Here is a 21845-nt window from a genome sequence, read left to right as displayed (position 1 = left end):
AAGAAGTAGAGAGAAGGGAATCCTTGTACAGTGTTGGTGGGATTATAAAATGGTACAGCTGTTATGAAAAATAGTTATGATAACTCAAAAACTTAAAAATAGAAATGCCATATAATTCAGTTGTCCAACTTCTGGGTTTTTACTAGAAGAACTGAAAACACTAATTGGAAGAAACTATGTATACCTCAATGTTCATTACAGTATTCTTCACGACCAAGAATGGATAAATATCCAATGACCAATGATTGATATACATACAATGAGATTAACACTCCTCTATTTAAAAGAAAGAAAATTCTGCCATTTGGCAACAAGTTGGACCTAGAGGATACTCTGCTAAACAAAATAAGACAGAAGAAAACAGATACTGTATGTTTGGTTTCACCCCTTTGTAGAAGATACAAAGAAATAAAACTAATGGACAAACCAAACAAAAACAAAACTCTTAGACTGTAAGTACAGAATAGTGGTGACTAGAGGGAAGCAGTAATGAGGTGGAAATTGCATAAAAGGGGTCAATTGTATGGTGAAAGGAGAAAACTGGACTTTTAGGAGTGAATATAATATATAGTATAGATAGATATTGATTTGCAGTGCTTAAACTTGAGCTCTACATAATGTTATAAACCAATGTTACATCAATAAATAAATTTTAATTGGTTATTACAGTGAGGGGCAGAGATTAAGTTCTATTACATAAGTCAGAGTGACATTATTCTTCAAACCAGGAAAATTACCCAGAATAAGACTGGTTAAAAATGTTCAGTATATTGCCTAGTACTAAATAAACTCCATACTTTACATTTAAAAAAAAGGTAGGAAATACCACTATTCTATCCAGTCTTTTGTTGAAAGGACAGATTAGGGAGACACCATGCCATAGTAAAAAGACAATGAGAATCTTTCATATTCACACCCACCCACCTACCCACCCCCAAAACAGACTCAGATATTTAATGCAGCTTCATTTAGAGTGGTAGAGACTGGAAAACCATAGTAGAGGAATACTAAGTAAAATGTAGGATATATTTTAATGAAATGAGAGAACTATTTATCATGTTATGGTGGGGAAATTAGAACAATCAACTATTTTAAATGTATTAAAATTAATCACAGTATAAAGGATATAAGCCAAAATTATGATAATGTTTTTTTATCGCCTTTTCCTTTCTTATGTCTCCCAAATTTTCCTTTAGGATAAAATATTATTTAATCAAAATATACATATTTTAAATTGTGATGTTTTAAATAATCTTATAGGATCAAATAATGATATAAAAATATTTTATTTAGGATTTGGACACTGTAAATTGACAACACAGAAGTAGTTTTATTATTTTTAGATCTATGTTAAACAGGAAAGTAGATAAATTCAGAAGAAACTAGTATAAACAGATCTAGTAGACAATTAAGGAAATATAAAAAGTGATAATTTCCAGATAACTGATGCTTAGTTCTTGTACTACCAAATTTTTTTATTTTATAGTTGTAATAAAGCTCCCATATGCATTTCATGCCAGGAGACCCACATGGAGCAGCAGACCTCTCCTGTCTCGTCTGCTGCTCCCCTCAGCAGGGTACTTCATCAACCTGCCAGTTCTGCTCCCTACTCTGTCTCTGGTGAATCCTCTCACCCCCTATACCTCTGACTTGTAACCCAATTCTGTATGTAATAAATAATTTTTTTTTTAAAGTGAGCATAGGGCCCTTCCCTGGTGGCGCAGAGGGTTAAAGCACAGCACTAAGAAGCTTAAGCCACTTCCATGATTCCTGCCTGCTCCAGAGGTGATCCACATGGCATGTCAGACCTCTCTTGATCTGCCCGCTGCTCCCCTCAGCAGTGTACCTCGTCCATCTGCCTATTCTGCTTCCCACTCTGTCTCACCAGCTCTGCACCTCCGATCTGTACCCCAGTTCTGTGTGCACAAATAAATCTTTAAAAGAAATAAGTGGGAATAAAATATAAATACTAGAAAGAGAAAAATATAGGGTTTGTAATAAGAAATACACAATGTACTGCACAATCTTGCATCTTTATAAAGAAAATAGTATCTCAGAATATTTTAAAATACTTAAGAGGCAATAACCACTTCTTTAGAAAGAAGAAGATTTGAGTAAGTCTTTTGTAAAAAAGACTAATTCTTATTCTTTTTTCTGTCTTCACTGAAACTTGGTGACTTATGGGATAATTCATATGAAAAAAAGAAAAATTTTACATCTTTTCAATATCATGTTTATTTACTTTTTATCCATTTTTGCTTTTGTTTTCCTGTACCACTTGTAAAAACAAACTGAGAATAATTATTTTAACTAAAGCATGGGAAAGCAGTTTTCACAGAGGGGGAAAAATTCAAAATTATAGATTTTAGGAAGTTAGAATCATCTAGCAGAATTTCTCTCAATTTTTGTCATTTTTCATTTCCAGGCTTAACTGAGCTGAACGACAGTCCAGTTCCCCTGGAACTTGAGCGCTGCAAGTCTCCCACTTCAGGTAAACACAGTGGTAATGCTCAGGCTTCTGGTGATTCACTGCAGTAATCTACTGCTTTATGTTCCTAATTCTTATAATGTGAAATTTATAATTTTAATAGGTGTAACTTTCTGAAATTTAAGCATAAGCAAACTTGATCAAAATTGAATAGAAATGAATGTCTTTAAAAATATATTTGGCTTTGACAAAAAGTTAAGATCAGAGGTATAAGGAAAAACTTTTAAAAGGTTTAAAAGGTATTGTAAGGGAAGGTTATTTTACAAATATATTAATACTAAGCAACTTGGTAATATTACAAACTATCTTACAGCTAGAGTGGGATCATTGGAAATATATACTTCAGTACAGGGGCATATAATGCCCTTCTGAGCCAGAGTTTAGAAATACATACATTCACTGACAAAAAAATATGTTAGGAGTAAAATATCAAGATAATGTATAAAGCCATTAAATTATATTCAATTGTGAATATAAAGATGCCTAGGAATAAATTTGTACAGTGTGTAAAAAACATGTTTATATTAGAAATTGTTGGATGATGGAATTATGAATTTTTTAAATATTTATCTTTTTTATTAATTCATATAATGTGAAAAGTTTTAAGCATAAAAACTATTAGGAATATCTATCATAAAACTAGATATGCTTTCACAGAGTATCAAAATATTAACTCTAACTTAAGTTATTTGAACTTGAACTTCAAATTTCAAGACATTTAATAGTGTCTATAAGAAATTCTGTTGTAATTGCAACATTTTTCTAATTTATGATCCCTTAGGAGTTATTAGCTATTTGCCTTTATTCTTCAGTAACCTAGCCAAGTGGAATCTGATATGTCCTGTGTGTATAATTACTGTAGTCATGTATTTTTAATGCTTATTTTACTAGTTTTAAGCATGATATCATACATTCACCCACTGGCACCATCTACTTTAGGTATTTATTACCCCATACCTAGAACACAAAATGTTGCAACAGGTCTCTGCTTTCCATCTCTCCCTTATATAATTCATTATGCACATCATGTTATTTAACCTAATCTCCTCAGATTATCAATTTACTGTATGTTCTTTTGTCAGAAATCATCAAAAATGAAAGAAATCAATATTCCATGTCAAATGTATTAAGCAAAAAAGGATGTATAAGAACTTTTTTTTCTAAAGATTTATTTATGCATATAGAAGTGGTGTACAGAGGTGGGGGGGCGAAAAAGGAGGGGAGGCAGGCGGGGGGGGGGGGATGAGAAGACTCAAAGAGTGGGGCACAGGGCAGACAGATCAATGAAGTACACTGCAGAGGGGAGCAGTGGGTGGGTCAGAAGAGGTCTGCCACACCATGTGGGTCTCCTTCCTGGCTGGGAATCAGACTTGTGCTGCAGTGGCTACAGACAGCTTCATAGTGCTGTGCTTCGAACCATTGTGACACCAGGGAAGGAGGACCCTGTTTAAGAACTTTTAAAATATTTTTTTCTGTTGTAAATCATCTATTCATATATTTTGCCCATTTTCTAGAAGGGTATGTTTCTCTATTATTTGCATACTTTTTCCTAAGGTTATCCTTTTTTGACATAAGATACAGGATTTTTCCCAATTTATCCTTTAACCTTGCTTGTGACAGCTCATACCTTACAGCAATTGTATTGTAGTCAGACTTTTTGGTTTTGGTCTTTATTCTTTATGCCCAGCAATTTAAATACTGTTGGGATTTTCTGCTTTTTAAAGTTTTGGTAAAATTCCCCTATCAACATACTCTTTATAATAAAAAAAAACAAATATGCAAAATAAGTAAAGAAAAATATTTTCATTATGGAAATTACCTAAACATATGTGAAGACTGAGATTTTATCAATCTTTAATTATGCTAATTAACAGTCCATCTACTTTGATAAATCCCAAAATTTTCTTGCTTTTTTGTTTGACTTATTAAATTCTGCTTTTATCTTTAGTAGTTCTGTTTCCTTGTTTTATTTTTTCTTTTTCAAATTTTTATGATAGATACTTATTTATGTATTTATGCCATTTTCTTGGATACTGATATGAGTTAGTAAGGCTAAATTTACATCTGGAAAAAAAAATTCCATCTGAACCCTGTATTAGATGTATCATAGATTTTGAAAAATTGATACTTCATTACAGTATTTTCTAGATAGATTAAAGAAATAGAAACAAGTTTACTAAGAGTTATTAATGTAAATGTATAGCACAGCAATGTAAATATAAGTAGCTGTGTCACCTTATAACATTTAAGTCTTTTTTTTTGCATCTTGATTACCTTATTTACATTTTGATTATTCACCTTATTGAGGAGAAAAAGAACGTTTAAATATTATACTAGCAATGTATTTATTTTTCCTTGTTATCGCCAGTGTGATGCTTATAATATTCATGCATTGATCTTAAAAATAAACCCACATACACACCTTGTATTGTTCGTCACTATTGTTCAGTTCATATGTGTTCTTCTATTTGAATTTTTTAGTCCTTACTTTTTTTTAAATTTATTTTATTTGTGCATACAGAACTGGGGTACAGGCCAGAAATGCAGGGTCAGTGAGTGAATTTGCCAGAGGCAGAGGGCAGAGCAGAACAGGCAGATGGACGAAGTACACTGCTGAGGGGAGCAGCAGGCAGGTCAGGAGAGGTCTGCCACGCCCTGTGGTCACCTCCGGGGCAGGTGGGGATCGAATTCATGCTGAAGTGGCTTTAGATTCTTAGTGCTGTGCTTTAACCCACTGCACCACTGGGGTGGGCTTAGTCCTTACTTTTAATACCACAACTCTAGTTTTTTTCATTTGGAAATTATTTTGGTCTACTTATTTTGGATAAGCTTTAATGCATACATAAAGAAAGGTGAATACATCTTAAGAGTACAGCTAGATTAGTTTTACAAGTGAGTAGACCATGTAGATAACATTCAGATCAAGATACATTATGTCACTTGAACCCCAAAAACCTTCCTCATTTCCCTCTAAGTTGCCGACCTTCACAAAAGTTTTCTGACTTTTATCACCATAGATTAGTATTGTGGGTTTTAGATCTTATATGAATGGAATAATACAGTATTTACATCTTTGTTTCTTACTTCAATCAATATTATGTATATGATATTCTCCTTTGTTGCAGAATGATTTTTATTGGTGGGTAATATTCTATTACGTGAATATGTATCAGGTTATTTATGCAGTTTATTGTTAGATATTTAGGTAGTTTTCAGATTGAGGCTATTATAAGTAAAGCTGTTATAACCAATCATGTAATGCAAATGTATTTAATCATGCAAATGTATTTAATCATTATAAATAATACTTATAAAATAAGGTATACATATGTTCCTGTTGGTAAATAGTACTAACTTTCCTAAAGTAGTAGAAGTAAAAACTGGTGCAACCAGATTTTTGTTTTGTTTTAGTTTTAGTTCATTCTGAGATATGCAATGTAATAACATTATCTCATAGAACTAAATCCAATCACATAATCCTAAGGTCTAAAGATTCTGATGAGCTTTTTTTTTTAAAGATTTATTTATTTATTCATATAGAACTGGGGTACAGGCCAGAGATGTGGAGGGTGAGAGGATTCACCATAGACAGAGTGGGGAGCAGAACAGGCAGATCAATGAAGTACACTGCTGAGGGGAGCAGCGGGCGGGTCAGGAGAGGTCTGCCGTTCCATGTGGTCACCTCCGGGGCAGGCTGGGATCGAACTCATGTGGAAGTGGCTTTAGCTTCTTAGTGCTGTGTTTTAACCCCCTGCACCACCAGGGAGGGCCCTCTGATGAGCTTTTTAAAATGATTGTTGACTACTTTCAATGCCCTCTTTTACAAAACAGTCAAGTCTTTTACTCTTTGTAATTATGCTGTCATTTTCTTTTGATATATAGAATTCTTTGTATATATGTATTTATATATTTAGACTGATACATGCATAATACACACATAGACTTTTGTTGAATGTATATAGTACAAAAATCATTTCCCACCCTGTGTCTTACCTTTTACTATCTAAAAGTTGGCCTTTTAATGAACAGAAGTTTACTAAAAAGTGCTTTATCTGTTTTGTTTTAAAAACTCTTTATGAAATCCAAGATGAAGCTATTTTTCTATATTATATTCTAGAGTCTTACTGTTTACATTTCATATCTAAGTTCAATTCTATTTTAAAAATATTGCTGTGTATAATATGAGTAATTAGTTAAGGTTACCATTTAGTCATTCAGTTCATCAGTACCATTTGTATTAAAACTAGCATTTCCTCCACTGAGCTGTAATGCTCACAAATTAGTACTCTGTGTGTGTGTGTCTATATTTTATATTCTATTTCACTAACATGTTTATTATTTATCCAATTCCATACTATTTTAATTTCTGTAGCTTTATAACAGGTCAGAAATACAGATTCTGATTTTATTTTGAGGTATTTTCAAATGTTATAACAATTCTAGGTCTTTTGAATTTTCATATAGCTTTAATAGTAGTTTGTACATGAACAAATATACTTGGGAATTGTTTAAGTGTCATTGACTAATTACTGGGCCAAAGCCACCTTTTGAAAATTTGAGTTTTCTATTTGGTAGCTCTCCATTTGTGGGTGTCTTTTTTCTTAGGATCCTTTTTAGTCTTAGAGATCTTGCACATGTTTCATTATATTTACTCCTATGTATTTGATTTTTTTGTTGTTGTTGTAAATGTTTAACTTATTTTCTTACTGTCTGTGGTCAGGATTTAAAATAATTGCTTGCATATTGACCTCATAGCCAGAAAAGTTACTAGATGTATTAATTCCAAGAATTTGAAATTCTTTTGTGTTATATATGTATCCAGTTATGACTCCATTAAAATAGAAACTAGCTAGGAGCTTCAATATAATGCCAAATAGATGTAATGTTACCAAACATCTCTTCCTTTAACCCAAACTCAGGAGTCTTTAAATAGTTCATAATTATGATAATTGCTATAACATTTTTGTATACATCTTTCTTTTGTCCTCTGCCTTAACATTTCATCTCATATCAATGTTAGAAGACTCAGAAACACCATCCTTACACTTTTTTCCCCTTTTTTGGGTGGGAGAGTTGGGTGGTAAGACAGATTCAGAGGATGCACAAGTAGTAACAATTTCAGTTATAAATAATCATAGAAGAATGATAGATTTTTTTCTTATAACTGCTTTTAAATCATTGTATGTTATATTTGTTATCTTTCTGAGTAAAATGCCAACAGTTTTTCTTAAGAATGTCAGAGATAATATTTACTAATTTCTTTCATTTCCTCTGAAAAGAAAATTAATTGTGTTGTATTGAGCGGTTTATTTTTTAAGCCCACAAAGTAGAATGTGCCCAGTATCATTTATAGATTAAGCATAGTAACACATAGTAATTTATCTTTCTAAGTAAAGTGCAAACAGTTTATCTTAAGAATGTAATCAGGGTGAACTGGAATATTTTAATATATTTGAAATTGTAAAATAATTAATTATAAAACAGCCAACCCCTCCTAACAAGTGTCTTTAATATATATCCAAAAACAGTTCTATAGTATAATAATCATATAAAACTACATTCTGTAAATCTCTTGCTATTGTAGAAATTACTGCATTAAGATTATCAGGGAGGTATAGTTAAGGTAAATGCAAATGTTTAACTCAATCTCACAAAACTAAAATGTAACATGAGAAAGGAAAACTAAGTCTCTCATAACTTACAAAATGCATGAAACTCATTATTGTCTATTTTTACATTTGTTTCTACTTCTAAACAATTAAAATAGATAAGTTAGATGATAGAATCAACTGCATGTTATATTTGTTAAAATGTGTAAAACTTAGCCGTCTGAGTAAAGTGCTAGCAGTTTATCTTAAGAATGTAATTAGAGTGAACTGGAATATATTAATATATTTTAAACTGCAAAATAATTATGAACAGCCAACCCCTCCTAACAAGTGCCTTTAATTTATATATCCAAAAACAGTTTTATAGTATAATGATCACTGCATTATTATTTATTCATTCATTCAATTATCTCTTCAAAAATTTCCAGCTTTCTACAGTTAGATGTTGTACTACCCAATGTGAATAAACTAATGAACAAGGTAAACATACTCCTTGCTTCCTTAAACAAATGGCAAAGACAAATTTTAATCTTATCATTTTATAAACTGCTAATTAAGTTTTTTCTTAAACTTGTATAAACTTTTTTTACACAGCACATAAGGTTACACAATTCATGTACTACATAAACACATCTCCAAAGGAGATAAGCATATTAACATTTAGCCCTAATTCTCTTACCTGGGACGGTACTACAATCCCCTAAAGAAACATCCCCTTTTCTTTGAACCAGGACTTGAAAACTAGCCAAGCTTTATTTTCCCCACAAAGTACACATTTTTTCATTTGTCCTTCTTGAAGACACGCCTTTAAAAATTATTTACTTAAATGAACACCTTGCTTTAGGTTATTAATAGTATCAGGTCCTAATACTATTGCTACTTATACACCCTCCATCCATCCTATACAGTGATTCTCAAAGATCACTGCAAAAAACAAGGATGTGGGCCTCCCTGCTGGTGCAAGGGGCTAAGTCTCAGCACTATGAAGCTCTGGGCAGCCACAGCAGCACTGAGTTTGATCCCTGGCCAGGGAGCCCACACACAGGGTGCAGCAGACCTCTCCAGCCTCCCCAGCTGTGCCCCTAAGCAGTATATTTTCATAGATCCACATGTTTTGTACCCTACTGTGTCTCTGGTGAATCCTCTCACTCTCCCTGACTCTGGCCTATAAACCAGCTCTTGTATGCATAAATAAATAAAAATAGATCTTTAAAAAAATGGATGTAAAATAATGATACATCTTTTTTTTAATAGTAATAAATATTATAGAGGCTAGTGTCACAGAATTTTAACAAAGAACTACCTCTGATGTTCTCAAACCTAGATTAGAAGTAGATCTTATATTCTAATTTTAATCCTCCTTATGTGACTCTACACACCTAAAATCCCACTACATTCTCCAAAGAAAACTTCTTGCCAAACAGTCTTCTGTTGGGACTTTAACAAAATATTCAGATAAAACAGAAACTTGCAAATATTTATGAAATTCACCTTTAAGAGGAAAATCATTCACTTGGCCAAAGTAATTACATGCCAATAGTTTTTGTTCCCTTCCTTTAGGACTTGCTACCAGAACTTCTGAGACAGCACCAGGCATTTATAGGAATGAAATACCATTTGTGAAACAGAGGATTCAAGTACATCACTTGCCAGGTGAAACTGAAAATCTTTTATGAACAATCAAGTTACTCCTATCTCTAACTTTCTAGACTTCACAATTGGCCTAAAAAACACACAGGTATTAGACAGTAGATGAAGACAAATTTCTCTAAAGAAATTGTTAAGACCATAGACAATGTCTTCATGAGATTATAAAACAAGAAATTTCTAAGGTTTTGAGCTGTTCAATAATTTTGGTAGTGCAGTTTTTCTACTCTAAACCTGAATAATTTCACCAGGCTTATGAGAAAATATGGAGGCAATAACAGAAAATAAAGACAAAACTTTAAGAGCCAAAAAGTAGTTTTGTAAAAAGCATCCATGCTTTTTCATAATTAAATATGTTCTACGATCAGAAACAACTATGATGGCCATATAAACTCCAAAGAATTGTCAAAAGGGGCAATGTTCTCTTAATGGTGATCAGAAATATTCCTACAATCTAAATTTTATGCACAATCATTGAATATTTGATTCTGTTCAAACACAGGTTGTATATCTTCCTTAGTTAGGTTGTAACCAGATTTGTAATTTTTAAAAACCATGAATTATAAAACCATGAATGTTCTATACCCCCAAAGTCAATAACCAAGTAACCTTAATTGTACTTCACAATTTTTCAGACTGTAGTTCTGTATTTTATTTTGTGATATGCCTTTTTCTGATGAGAAAACTAAAGCTCAGAGTAATGTAATTAAGCAGAGCTGAATTTCCAACTTGGTTACATTAGGTTGTAAAACCTTGACTTTTCTCCCTTGTTTTCATCAGAATGAGAAAAAGAAACTTGAAAATGACCAAAAAATAATCCAAATTGAAATTACATGACAGTGAAAGATGAGAAGTTACTGCATTATGAATAAGCAATGTTCTAACAAATTTGAAAGAATATATTGATTGAAATATCAGAATAGTTTACCATTTAAGTTTCAAGAAAAACTGGTTTTGAAAATAAATTTTTAGTTCTTGTAATTCATAAATTATCAACATTATCACCACATTTTTAACTCTTTAGCCCTTTTTTGTTAATATTGTAATTGCTTTGGTATAGTATTTTTAAAGCAAGTTATTTTTTTCTGTTTGTCATATTTAATTCTACAGCAACCCAGTAAAGTTAGTGTTGTTCTCATTTTATATGAAAAGAGTTTATAGATATGAGAAAGAATTCTGTAACTGTCCCAAGGTTACCTTGCTAGTAAATAACTTAGTTTTAACCAACCCAAAACTTCAGATTTCAAGACTCTGACCCCAAATTATTTGACCCCCTTGTGTACATAAAAATGAAAGTGTGAAGAACCTAGTTCTCCATTGAAATTTAGAAATCTAATTCAAGATAGACAAGAACAGAATAAAATGTGATAGTCATTTAACACTTAATTCCTATGACAATAATAAATGAACACTGATTTACCAAATTATCTAGATAGAGTTTTGCTATCCTAAGGTAGCAAAAGCAGCAGTCATCACATCAAATATTTTTACACCAAGGCAAATTGTAATGAACATACTTCTTTGTCTTAGACTTTCCTGGAGGTTAAAAACAAAATCAAAAGCAAAAAAACAAATGAGACTCACTATGATATCCCAACCAGCTAATCAGTAAATGACAATCTTTACAAACATTTGAATCTAAGCAACTTTTATTTTAATTTAGTAATAGATTTGTTTATTTTACAGATGACTGTTAAGTTACAGGTAGACAGGAGTTATATTTTGTATGATTAGGAAAAGGAAGTAGTTTTTGTTTTTCTATTTTGAGAGAGGAATTTAATCTACACTGCCACTTTCTAGGGTTATAATTTTAGCCAATTTTCATAGTCTTAACTGTGTTAGTGACCAGACCACAGATCTTCTAAGGAGATTGAACTTGGTCTTCTTGATTACTCTGAAATTCCAAGTACTCATTGTAACTTAGCCAAAACAAAGTAGAAATTCACTGACTGGCAAGGGGGTGGGGGGGTGGGGGAATCAATCCAGGTGTGTCTAATCAAGAAAAAAGTTCTCCAAAGTTTTGCATTGGGAATGTCTAACCTAGCTTTTTGTGCTATTTCCCATTGTAGTAGTAGCCACATTCTGACTCTGGGGCCCCCTACTCATAAAATTTTGATTCTAATTTAAAACTGAAGAGCTGACTGAAACTTAATTGACGTTAATATAATTTCCCTCTGATGAACCAAGCTATAACACTATCCTTTGGTTTTCTTTTAATTAGGTGTTCAGAAAAAAAAATATGAATGTACAGTTCATTGAAAGATCATACACTCAAGATGCAGGAGGCCCACCAGGCAAAACCCTGTTACAATATATAGGACTGAACATATGATCTCATTCTGCTATCAACTATAATAAAACACCAAATTTTCCTATCGCTTTATTTTAATTGAACCTCAATTTAGAAGGCTAAAAATCCAGGGAGATTATTAGTCTTATAAAAATCTGTGCTCTAGAACTATGCCATTACCTCATCTTTACACCTAATTTATAGATCAACATTAGTATGCATTTTGTCAGTCAATCCTTTAAATTATTTGCATCATTTTTGGTCTCTTATGGCATCTAGCCAAACAATTTCTATGTAAATCAGAAAGTGGTAGAACTTATTAGGTAAGTCCTTTGAATGCTTTCCTTCAAATGTTGGTGAGTTTTTAAAGTATTTTTGTTTGGGGAGGGATTTTTTTTAATTAAAATTAGTTTATAACATTATATAAGTTTCAGATATATAGCATTCTAATTAGAATGATATTGGACTTCTTTTCCTGCTCGCAATGGCCGTCTTCTTTGGGAAATGTATACTGAAATCTTCTGGGTTTTTTTTGTTTGTTTGTTTGTTTGTTTTAAGATTTGTTTATGCATACAGAACTAGGGTACAGAGCAGAGGTGCAGGGGCGGTGAGAGGATTCACCAGAGACAGAGTGGGGGCAGGCTGATTAAGTACACTACTGAGGGGAGCAGCGGGCCAGTCAGGAGAGGTCTCCCACGCTATTCTAGGGCAGGCGTGAATCCAATTTATGCTGAAGCGCCTTTAGCTTCTTTGCGCTGTGCTTTAACTTGCTGCACCACCAGGAAGGGCCCGCTTCTGCAGTTTTTTAAATAAATTTTTTTGTTGTTGGGTTATTTGAGTTCTAAATTTATTTTTGATAACCCCTTATCACATTTCAGATCTCATATTCAGATCTCATTTTTTTAATTGTTTCTTTCACTGTGCAGAACTTCCTTACTTTTTTTCCCTTGGCCATTGGGGATGAGTCCACAAAGACATCACAACAAACACATAAGGAATCATAGTAAACGCTGATATATTTTATGGTTTCCAGTTTACCTTTAAGTTTTTAGTTAACTTTAACCTATTTTTGTATATAAGGTAGAGGTCCAGTTTCCCCAACACAGTTTTTGAGGAGAATTTTCTTGCTCATTGTTTGCTTTGGCTTCTTTATTGAAAACTAGTTACCCATATATGTATGCATTTATTTCTGGACAATGAATTCTGTTTCACTGATCTCCATGTTTGTTTTGATTCCAGTATAGTAATGTTTTATTTCTTAACAGTTTGAAGTCAGAAAATGTGATACCTTATTTTTGTTCATTTTCCTAAAGATTTCTTTGGCAATTCAGGGACTTTTGTGACACAAGAAAATGTATGATTGTTATATTGCTGTGAAGAATGCCTTGCAATTTATAATAGAATTGTGATTATCTATGTGTTCCTTTAGGTAATATAGCTAGTTAATGTTAATACTGTGCAATAAATTATTTTTGTATGTTGTTATCTCTTTCAACAATTTCTTACAGTTTCCAACCTATAGGTCATTTTTTCTTCTTAAATATATTCCAGGTATTGATGTGATTGTAAATAAATTGTTTTATTTCTTTTTCTGTTCATTATTTGATTATGGAAACTATAGTTTTAATATATTGATTGTGTAGCCTGTTACTTCATTAAGTTTTATTAATATTTTAAAAAACTTTTTGTAGAGTGTAGGGTTTTCTCTATATGTCATGTCATCTGTATAGAGTGATAGTTTCAATTCTTTGTTTCCAATTTAGATCCATTTTATTTTGTCTTTCTACTTGCTCTGTTCAGGAGTTCCAGCACCTTATTGAGTAATAGTGGTGAGGGTGAATATCCTTGTGTTGTTACTGATCTTGGTTAGAAACTGAAAAGTCTTCCTCTAAGATTTTGGTTGTGGGTTTGTCATATATGACCCTTAACATGTTGGCATTTGTTACTTCAGGTTACTATCATAAAATAACACTGAACATTGTCATACGCTTTTCCTACGTGTACTAAAATTATAGATTTTTGTCCTTTTGTTGATGTGGTCTACCATTGTATTTTTGTGTTATATTGAATTATGCTTGCCACTCTAAAGGAAGTTACACTATCTTGGAGTATGTTTCTTAAAATGTATTGTTGAATTTATAATATTTTCTTGAGATTTTTGCATCAATTGGCCGTGTGTGTGCACACTTGCGCTGTCATTGTCTTATTTTAATATCAAGTAACACTGGTCTTGAAATACAATTGGAAGTTTTCTTCCTCAAATTCCTCAAGTTTGAGGAAAAGATAAATGCAGTGATAGAATTCACTGAAGATTCTGACAAGGCTTTTAATGGCTGCTCCAATTTCCTTGCTTATGATTGGTCTGTTCAGATTTTCTATTTTTTCCTGAATTAATCTTGGAATATGTTTCTAAATATGTGCCTAGTTCATTTAAATCATTTATAGTAGTTGTTCATGACCCTTCATATTCCTGTATTGTTTATAATTTCTTTTATACTTCTGATTGGCTTTTTCTTTGTGAGTCTAATAATTTGTTGACATAATTAATGATAATTGCCTTAAAAAAAACCTCAGCAAAAGGATAACTATAGCTGTAACTGTATCCAAATCTATACCTAATTGAACTTGGGAAAATATGGCATCCTTGCCCAGAAATCTACATGTATCTTACCAAGTACTTTTTGTTCAAGAATCCTGCATAGAAGTCCCATGGGTGGAATAATGTTCATAAAACTATTAAAAATTATCTCAAAGTGTGACCTGTTAAGCTCTTTGTATCAGTTATAATTCCTGGTGATATACTGAAATACTGGAAGTGGCCCATAAGTTTCTTTAGATGCTTTAAGATATGGCATTTAAGACTAAGAATCAGTTTCACTATTTCACTAGTGGTTCCAATTGGGACCAACTGGTATGTGACTAAGTTAAACTGGAATGGTTAAGATATTTTGATGCAATTCGAGCAAATTGGATTAAAAAAATACTGAAGGTTTCTATTGTGAAACTATTCAAATAGGCAATATGACAATAGTGGCACAAAAGAAGTATTTACAGAATAGGATATTGGACTAGATGACAGTCTTTTGAGCTGATATTCTCTTTCTCTGTGCATTGTGCTAACCCAGTGAGCAATGATGTTGCACCACTTCCCATTTCCTTCCTTTTGGCTAATATCTGAACTGACAGTTTGTTTATGTTTAGCTTAGGTTACAGTGGAAAATAAAGAAATTCAAAGGTTCATTCCTAAGGACACACTGCTAAAGTTAGTGTTTTCATTCTAAACATTGTCAAGACTACTTACCTCTTATTTTCTTTGCTCTTATTCTAGTCTTCTAACCCAATATTCTAAAATATACTTCTAATATTTGAATAAGGTACTAGTCAGCTTATTGTTTGTTCTTCAGAGTAACTCTTCATTACTACCTTCTGACTATTGGTGTTTTTCAACATCCAGGAAGCAATTATATACCTACTCTATACCAATTATTTTATAAGGCATTGGGAATATAACTCCCTGTTTTTGGAGAATTCAAAGTTTTAGGATGGTTAAAATAATAATAAAATGTGTTTAGTTTAAGGGCCATAGGCATAAGGTGCTTTGAAAATTAAGATATGAGCACCAGAATAAGGGAGAAGTTTGAAGTTGCCTTCAGAAAACAGGCAAATTTTGAATTTTCTGGAAGGATGAGTACGGGTTTACTACTTGCACACATGAAGGATCATTCTGCATGTAAATATGGCCTGTTCTCACAGTATTAAGAAAGTAAATCCCACCACCTAATCACTTTTCCCCCTCCTACAGTTACACAATTAAGAATGGGGGGAGCCTAGTTTTTAGGTATGAAGTAGTTTACAGAGGGGTGAAACAGTGGGTAGAGATGTGGTAACATGAAAGGAGATACAAAAACTGGATCAGATTTGAGAACAGATAAGTTAGATATTAGAATGTAGAATGTGAGTAACCCATCCCCCCAAAATAAAAAATAGTGGGGAGTAGGAGAGAATCCAACTGTCATTGTCTTGCATATTTCGATCTGGGCTTATTGAATACCAGGCAAGAACTGTCTCCCTTCTCTTTGAAAGCATCTTTGTAACCTATTTTTGAACTAATAATATATAAATGTGAAATTCTGTATTTGAAAACAATAGAAACTAAATTACAAAACAAATCCTTATAAAAAATAGTTCTATTTTAAAAATTAAAGAAACATTAAATAGCCCATTCCCTCAAATCAGAATTAATCTTTGAGATTTATTACTAAATATTTTTCTATACCATACTTGTTATAAAAAAACATTTTGTTTGTGCTGGTAATTCTAATTACTAAAATTTACTTTATTGATTTCCCCTCAATAGAACTCATGAACCAACTGTCTGCCACTGTTACTTTTATTTGGCTGATACTTAACCTTCCTTTAAAAAGTAGTTAAGCAAAAATTATAAAAATAGAGCTTCCATATGATCCAGCAATCCCACTCCTAGGTATCTACCCAAAAGACACAAAACACTGATTCAAAAAGGCACCTGCACCCTCTTGTTTATTGCTGCTTTATTTACAACTGGAAAGACATGGAAACAACCCAAATGCCCTAAAGTAGATAGATGACTGGATTAAAAAGATGTGGCACATAGACACAATGGGATAGTACTCAGTAACCAAAAAAAAAAAAAACAAAAAACACACATGCCTTTTGCAGCAACATAGATGGAGCTGGAAAAGATGATGCTTAGTGAAATAAGCCAGAAAGAAAAGGAAAAATACTGAATGGTTTCACTCATAGCAGGAGTATAAAGGACCAGGCGAGAAAATAATAATGAACAACTATATACCAGAGACATTTTACTGGGGTGGAGTGGGATCAAAAACAGTGGGGAGAGGGAAGTGCATTGGACTATGGTGATGGCACATGGGTGACTTGGTGATGGGAAGCCCACGGGGATTACAACTGAGATGGGAAAAGGCACAAAATGATGTAAAAATAAACTATTAATTTAAAAAAAAAGTAGTTTAATGCTTTGTTACTCTCTAATGCTTCATTTGATAAGAATAAGTTACATACATTGATGGATTTTTTTTTCCCAAAGTTATATGAGAGGAGATAACAATTCAGAAATTTCTGGGCCACTTTTTCTACTACATGATTCTGCATCTTTTTTAAAAAGAGCTTTACTAGTTATAAAGAAAATCACCCATTAAAAAGTAAAAATTGATAATACCAATTTGAAACTTAAAATATTGATAGAAAAGATTTCTAAAGTAACTTTTCCTAATGTGTTTAAGTATTTTCTGATGCCCAAAGTAAAATTTTTAATAACATAAATAATGGATTTTTTCAGTAATTTAGTTTTTCATGGTGTATGCATACTTGTTAGAAAAACTCAATTTACAGTATACTTAAGCTCACTTTAAAATATTTGTATTCAACATTTTCTTCACTGCTTAACATCAATATTAATGGTATTCTATTCCATGGGCATAGTAAAGTTTCCATGACTCTATCATGTATAATAGAATTTTCATTAGTTCAAATAAATGTTGATAAAATTCACCAAGTTTTACCCTTATTGGTATTTGTGATATTGACAATTTACACATTTCAATATTTACCAATTAGATTTTAAAATTACTTTTGGTTCTTTCTGAATGAAATAAGTAATCACTTCTCATAACACATCTGGGAAAAAATGCATATAGACTGATTTAAGAACAATTGCTTTTCTCATGTTTCTGCCTGCATTGAAAATGTTTACTATTGAATGACAACAAAGCTAGCAATGAACAATATTTTGCTTCCACCCATGCTCTCTGTTATGTTCATCAAGATTAATTATACTCTAAAGACAGACTGTTCCCCCCCTCACTACTCGTTAGTTTAATATAATTAACAACTGCCTTTTTCCTTTTTCTGTTGTTTCAGTTAAAGGATCAAGAAAGTTAAGTCTGCCAACAGATCTTAAGGCTGATCTTGGTACGGTAGGCAAAAGCCAACAATTTTAAGTTTTCTTACATTCATTTGGCTGAACATTTTTACCAACCAGTCCATGAGTAACGCAAGTTTCCTAGATTGCAGTGTTTGAAGACTTTCCAAAATGGCTTTCTTAAAAATCACCATACAGTTCTGTTGGCAGCATTCAACATTTTGTTTGTTAACGATCATTTTACAAAATTATGATTTTATAAATCATTATACACCAAGATATATAATGTTTTGTTTTGTTTTATCATGAAAACATTTTCAACAGTGAATAGTCACATATATGGACCCTCTGTGACTATAATCATGTTAATGGCATTGTTTCTTCTGGAGTTATTTCCCCATTTTGGATATTAGTGTCATTTAATATTAATGCTATTTAACAACAACAACAACAAATCTAACAGAAATGAATGATACTCTGGTCACTTTTCATTCAGGGGATTTACAGAAATTTTGGTTCACTTTTGGTGTATTTTTTTGTGGTGTCACAGGCTTAATCATAACTCTAACTCTGAAATAAGTACTAAGCAGGCCTTCATAAAACAGGATACTCAAGTTTTTTTGTTTGTTTGTTTGTTTTTAACCACATTCACATACTCATTGCATCTAAGTTAAGTAACTGTTAGATAAAAGTTTATTGCATTTTAAATCCAGTCACCTATACTCATAAATTTGATTAGATAGCTACATAATTACACTTTCAAATGCAAAGTATAATAGTTCTTAGTTCAATATTAAAGAAATTGTTATGAACTTAATAGTTTGCCAATATAATTTATTGACCAACTTTATATAAGACACTGTGCTGTATGTATTATCTGGCAAAGTAATTGATATTGTTTGTATTTTACATGTGAATAATTCAAATTTGCCTAAGGTCACCAAGTAACAAAGCTGAACTTAAGTCTACATGATAGCAAAAATCTTAAAAACTACCAATCTATATTTTGTGGAGCACATATTATGACAAATGTGAAAAGGAAGACTAAAGAATAGAATATGGATTTCTCTAGAAAGACTCATTCTGACATTCATGCACATAATTTCTACTTATTGTTTCTTTCCTAGAATGCTATAAAGAAAAAAAACAAAAGAATGTTGTAAAGAAAATTAAGAGATTACTACTTCTAAATATAGCTGTAGACTGGTAAAGAGAACTCTTAGTTATCATTTTAATTTTCAAATTACTGAGGCATGTTTGATATAAATAAGCACATTAATAAAAATATCTATAAATTTAAGTTTCTCAAAATTTCCAGTTTTCTCCCTCTTCATTCATCTCACTATGCACACTTAAAAAAAAAAAGTATTATAAGACCTTCAAGTGCTTATCACTTTATTAAAGGTGCACTTTAATAATTTTGCACTTAAAATTATTCAAAGTAAAATTTCAAAATCTCTATTTAAAAAAAATCATTAAGTCTTCTTAAAAAACTTTTTACAAAACTTTTGTGTAAAATGTACACTAGGTCACTTGTAAAACACTTTGGAAAGAGTCTTTCCCAGTATTGTGTAGTCCATTAGTGATGGAAGAAATTTAGGAAACTATAAGTGTTAACTAAAAAAAATAAAATAAAAAACAACTTTTAGACAAGTTCAAAATAATGGAAGGGAAAGTAAATAAAAATGTAAATCAAGTAAAAGGAGTAAACTGTATGGTGGTGGATGGAAACTAGGGTTCTGGTGACAAAATAAGGTAGATTACATACAGATGTAGATTTAAAAGATTGTATACCCAAAAAATATATTATAAACCAATATTACACTGATTGGGAGGGGAAAAAAACTATTGCAGTAAATCAAAGGAGGCTCTGAAGTAGCTTAACAGTGGAAACAAGAAACATTGGAGATTTTGTAATTTATGGGATTGGGAGCAGTGAAAAGCAGGGCTGGTAGGGCATAGGAAATAGGCTAAGAAAGTGACACTGCAGTCATCCTTGACACCTCAGCGTTAGAAGTAGCTCACCTGAGATTGTCTGGTTTGAAAAGAAAGGAAAAAATGAGTGAGTTGCTAAAGGAACACCCATTTCAAACATTAACTTAGCAGCTAGGCTGGGTGTAGTAGAATCTAACATCCAAAGTAACAGATACCATTTCTCTATATAAAAAATAGAAACTGTACATGAACTATTTGCTGAGGACAAAGGGAAAATAATAAATGGAGTACCTTACATATTGCATACTGATTAACTCCTCTGTTACAGTGATCCTTAGCTAGGGGTGGGGGTGTATTATAACATTATTTATAAAATAATAGTAAAACCTCCAAAGTTGGGTTACTAAGGTGGTACATTCCTTGCTTTGCATACAAGAGGAAAAATTACCCAGGAACTAGATACTACTGAGAGAATATCACTGCACAGTGGTGAGGCTGAAGCAACCTCAACACCTCAGAAATTAGAACAGATTACATTAGAGAAGATGCTGAGGAAGTACATGCATCAAAGTGACAGAGGTGGGTAGACAGTGATGCGTAAGAGGTGGTGGTCTGGGATGGCTGTGATTGTAAGGGCTGCCAGTCCAGCCCAAGGCTAGCGAGGGGAAATCAGATGAGTGGTAGCTCACACCTCTAGCCTAGATGAAGCCAAAAGAGAAAAAACTTAAGTGCTACATGCACTAGGACCCCAGCAAGGAGGATAGCAAAGTAAGCACCCTGAACTACACATACCCTCCACCCCACTGTGTTCTGATGTGCATAGATTGTCAGGTGTCCAATTTGAAACCCCAAGGAGAAGGAGTAAAAGCAATGTCAGGCACGGGAACTAGACCACCCCAGCATGGCTATGACAGAGTGTTGTCCCTCACCCACCCACTAACACAGAAGAGCTTCTCACTTGCCTAAAAACACATAAGGAATCCAGCAGTAACCAAAAAAAGAAAGCCATGTTAGCACATACTGAAAAAGCAAAAGATAAGCATTCCAATTCTAGGTTAGTATTCTAATTGATTTTTTTTTTTTAAAGCCAGGGGTAAAGTAGAAAATGGACAGACAGAAAAATATAATACCTAGCGTGAGGCCTTAAGGTTAACATGACATCACAAAAAGACAAAAACTCTACAGAATTCAGACTCAAAGACAATGGATGATTATACATCCCTATCAGAGAACTATAAATTGCTGTTATGAAGAAACTCAATTTGATATAAGAAACTAATAAATCTAGTTTAAAAAGAGGAAAACTCAGAAAAGCACCTGAATGAGCACAGGGACAAATTAAAGTTAGTTAACAGGAGGTAGATATTGTACTAATAAGAAAGTAAATAGAAATATGGAAACAATTAGTGAACTCAAAGTTAGAAACCTAGAAATGATTCAGGAAGAATGAAATATTTATAAAAATGAAGAATCATAACAATAGCTCTCCAGCTCTAGTAGGAAAGTTAACATAAGGTTTTTTGAGTATTTCAGAAAGTAAAGAGAAGGAAAAGGAACATTTTATTCAAAGAAGTAACTAAAAATTTCCCAAACCTGGAGAAGGAACAGAATATGTAAGTCCATAAAAATTAACAGAGCACATGGGGACCTAAATGTAAAGAATCCTGTAACAAAATACAGCAGTGAAACCATCAGAATTCTGACACCATATTGAAGGCTAGTAGTGAGAAAAAACAGGTATTTTATAAAGGCACTTCCATCAAGCTATCATTATACCTCCCAGGAGAAACTCTAAAGACCAAGAATGAGTGGAAGGACATATTGAAAGTACTCAGGTAAAAGCTCCTGGCATGAATATACTATGCCATAAAGCACTTTTTTTACCTATGAGAAATAAAGGTTTCCCCATGCATTAAATGCTGAAAGGAGCTCTTTTAACTAATTTGAAAAAAAAAA

General features: G+C 32.5%; 1 protein-coding gene across 3 annotated transcripts in view; it reads left to right on the top strand.

Annotated features, from left to right (window-relative positions):
* STXBP5L (syntaxin binding protein 5-like) overlaps nucleotides 1-21845 on the top strand; it is a 150325-nt gene that overhangs the window by 96480 nt on the left and 32000 nt on the right. For all 3 annotated transcript variants that reach the window (XM_004675175.2, XM_012734655.1, XM_012734654.1), the window contains exon 21: nucleotides 2426-2491. In XM_004675175.2, the coding sequence (XP_004675232.1) occupies nucleotides 2426-2491 (66 nt within the window). The remainder of the gene's footprint in view (nucleotides 1-2425; nucleotides 2492-21845) is intronic.

The sequence above is a fragment of the Condylura cristata genome, unplaced genomic scaffold, assembly GCF_000260355.1.
Source record: "Condylura cristata isolate star-nosed mole 26May11 unplaced genomic scaffold, ConCri1.0 scaffold00003, whole genome shotgun sequence".
Classification (NCBI taxonomy): Eukaryota; Metazoa; Chordata; class Mammalia; order Eulipotyphla; family Talpidae; genus Condylura; species Condylura cristata.
Note: the sequence above shows the minus strand (reverse complement) of the source record. Positions and strands in the feature narration are given on the sequence as shown.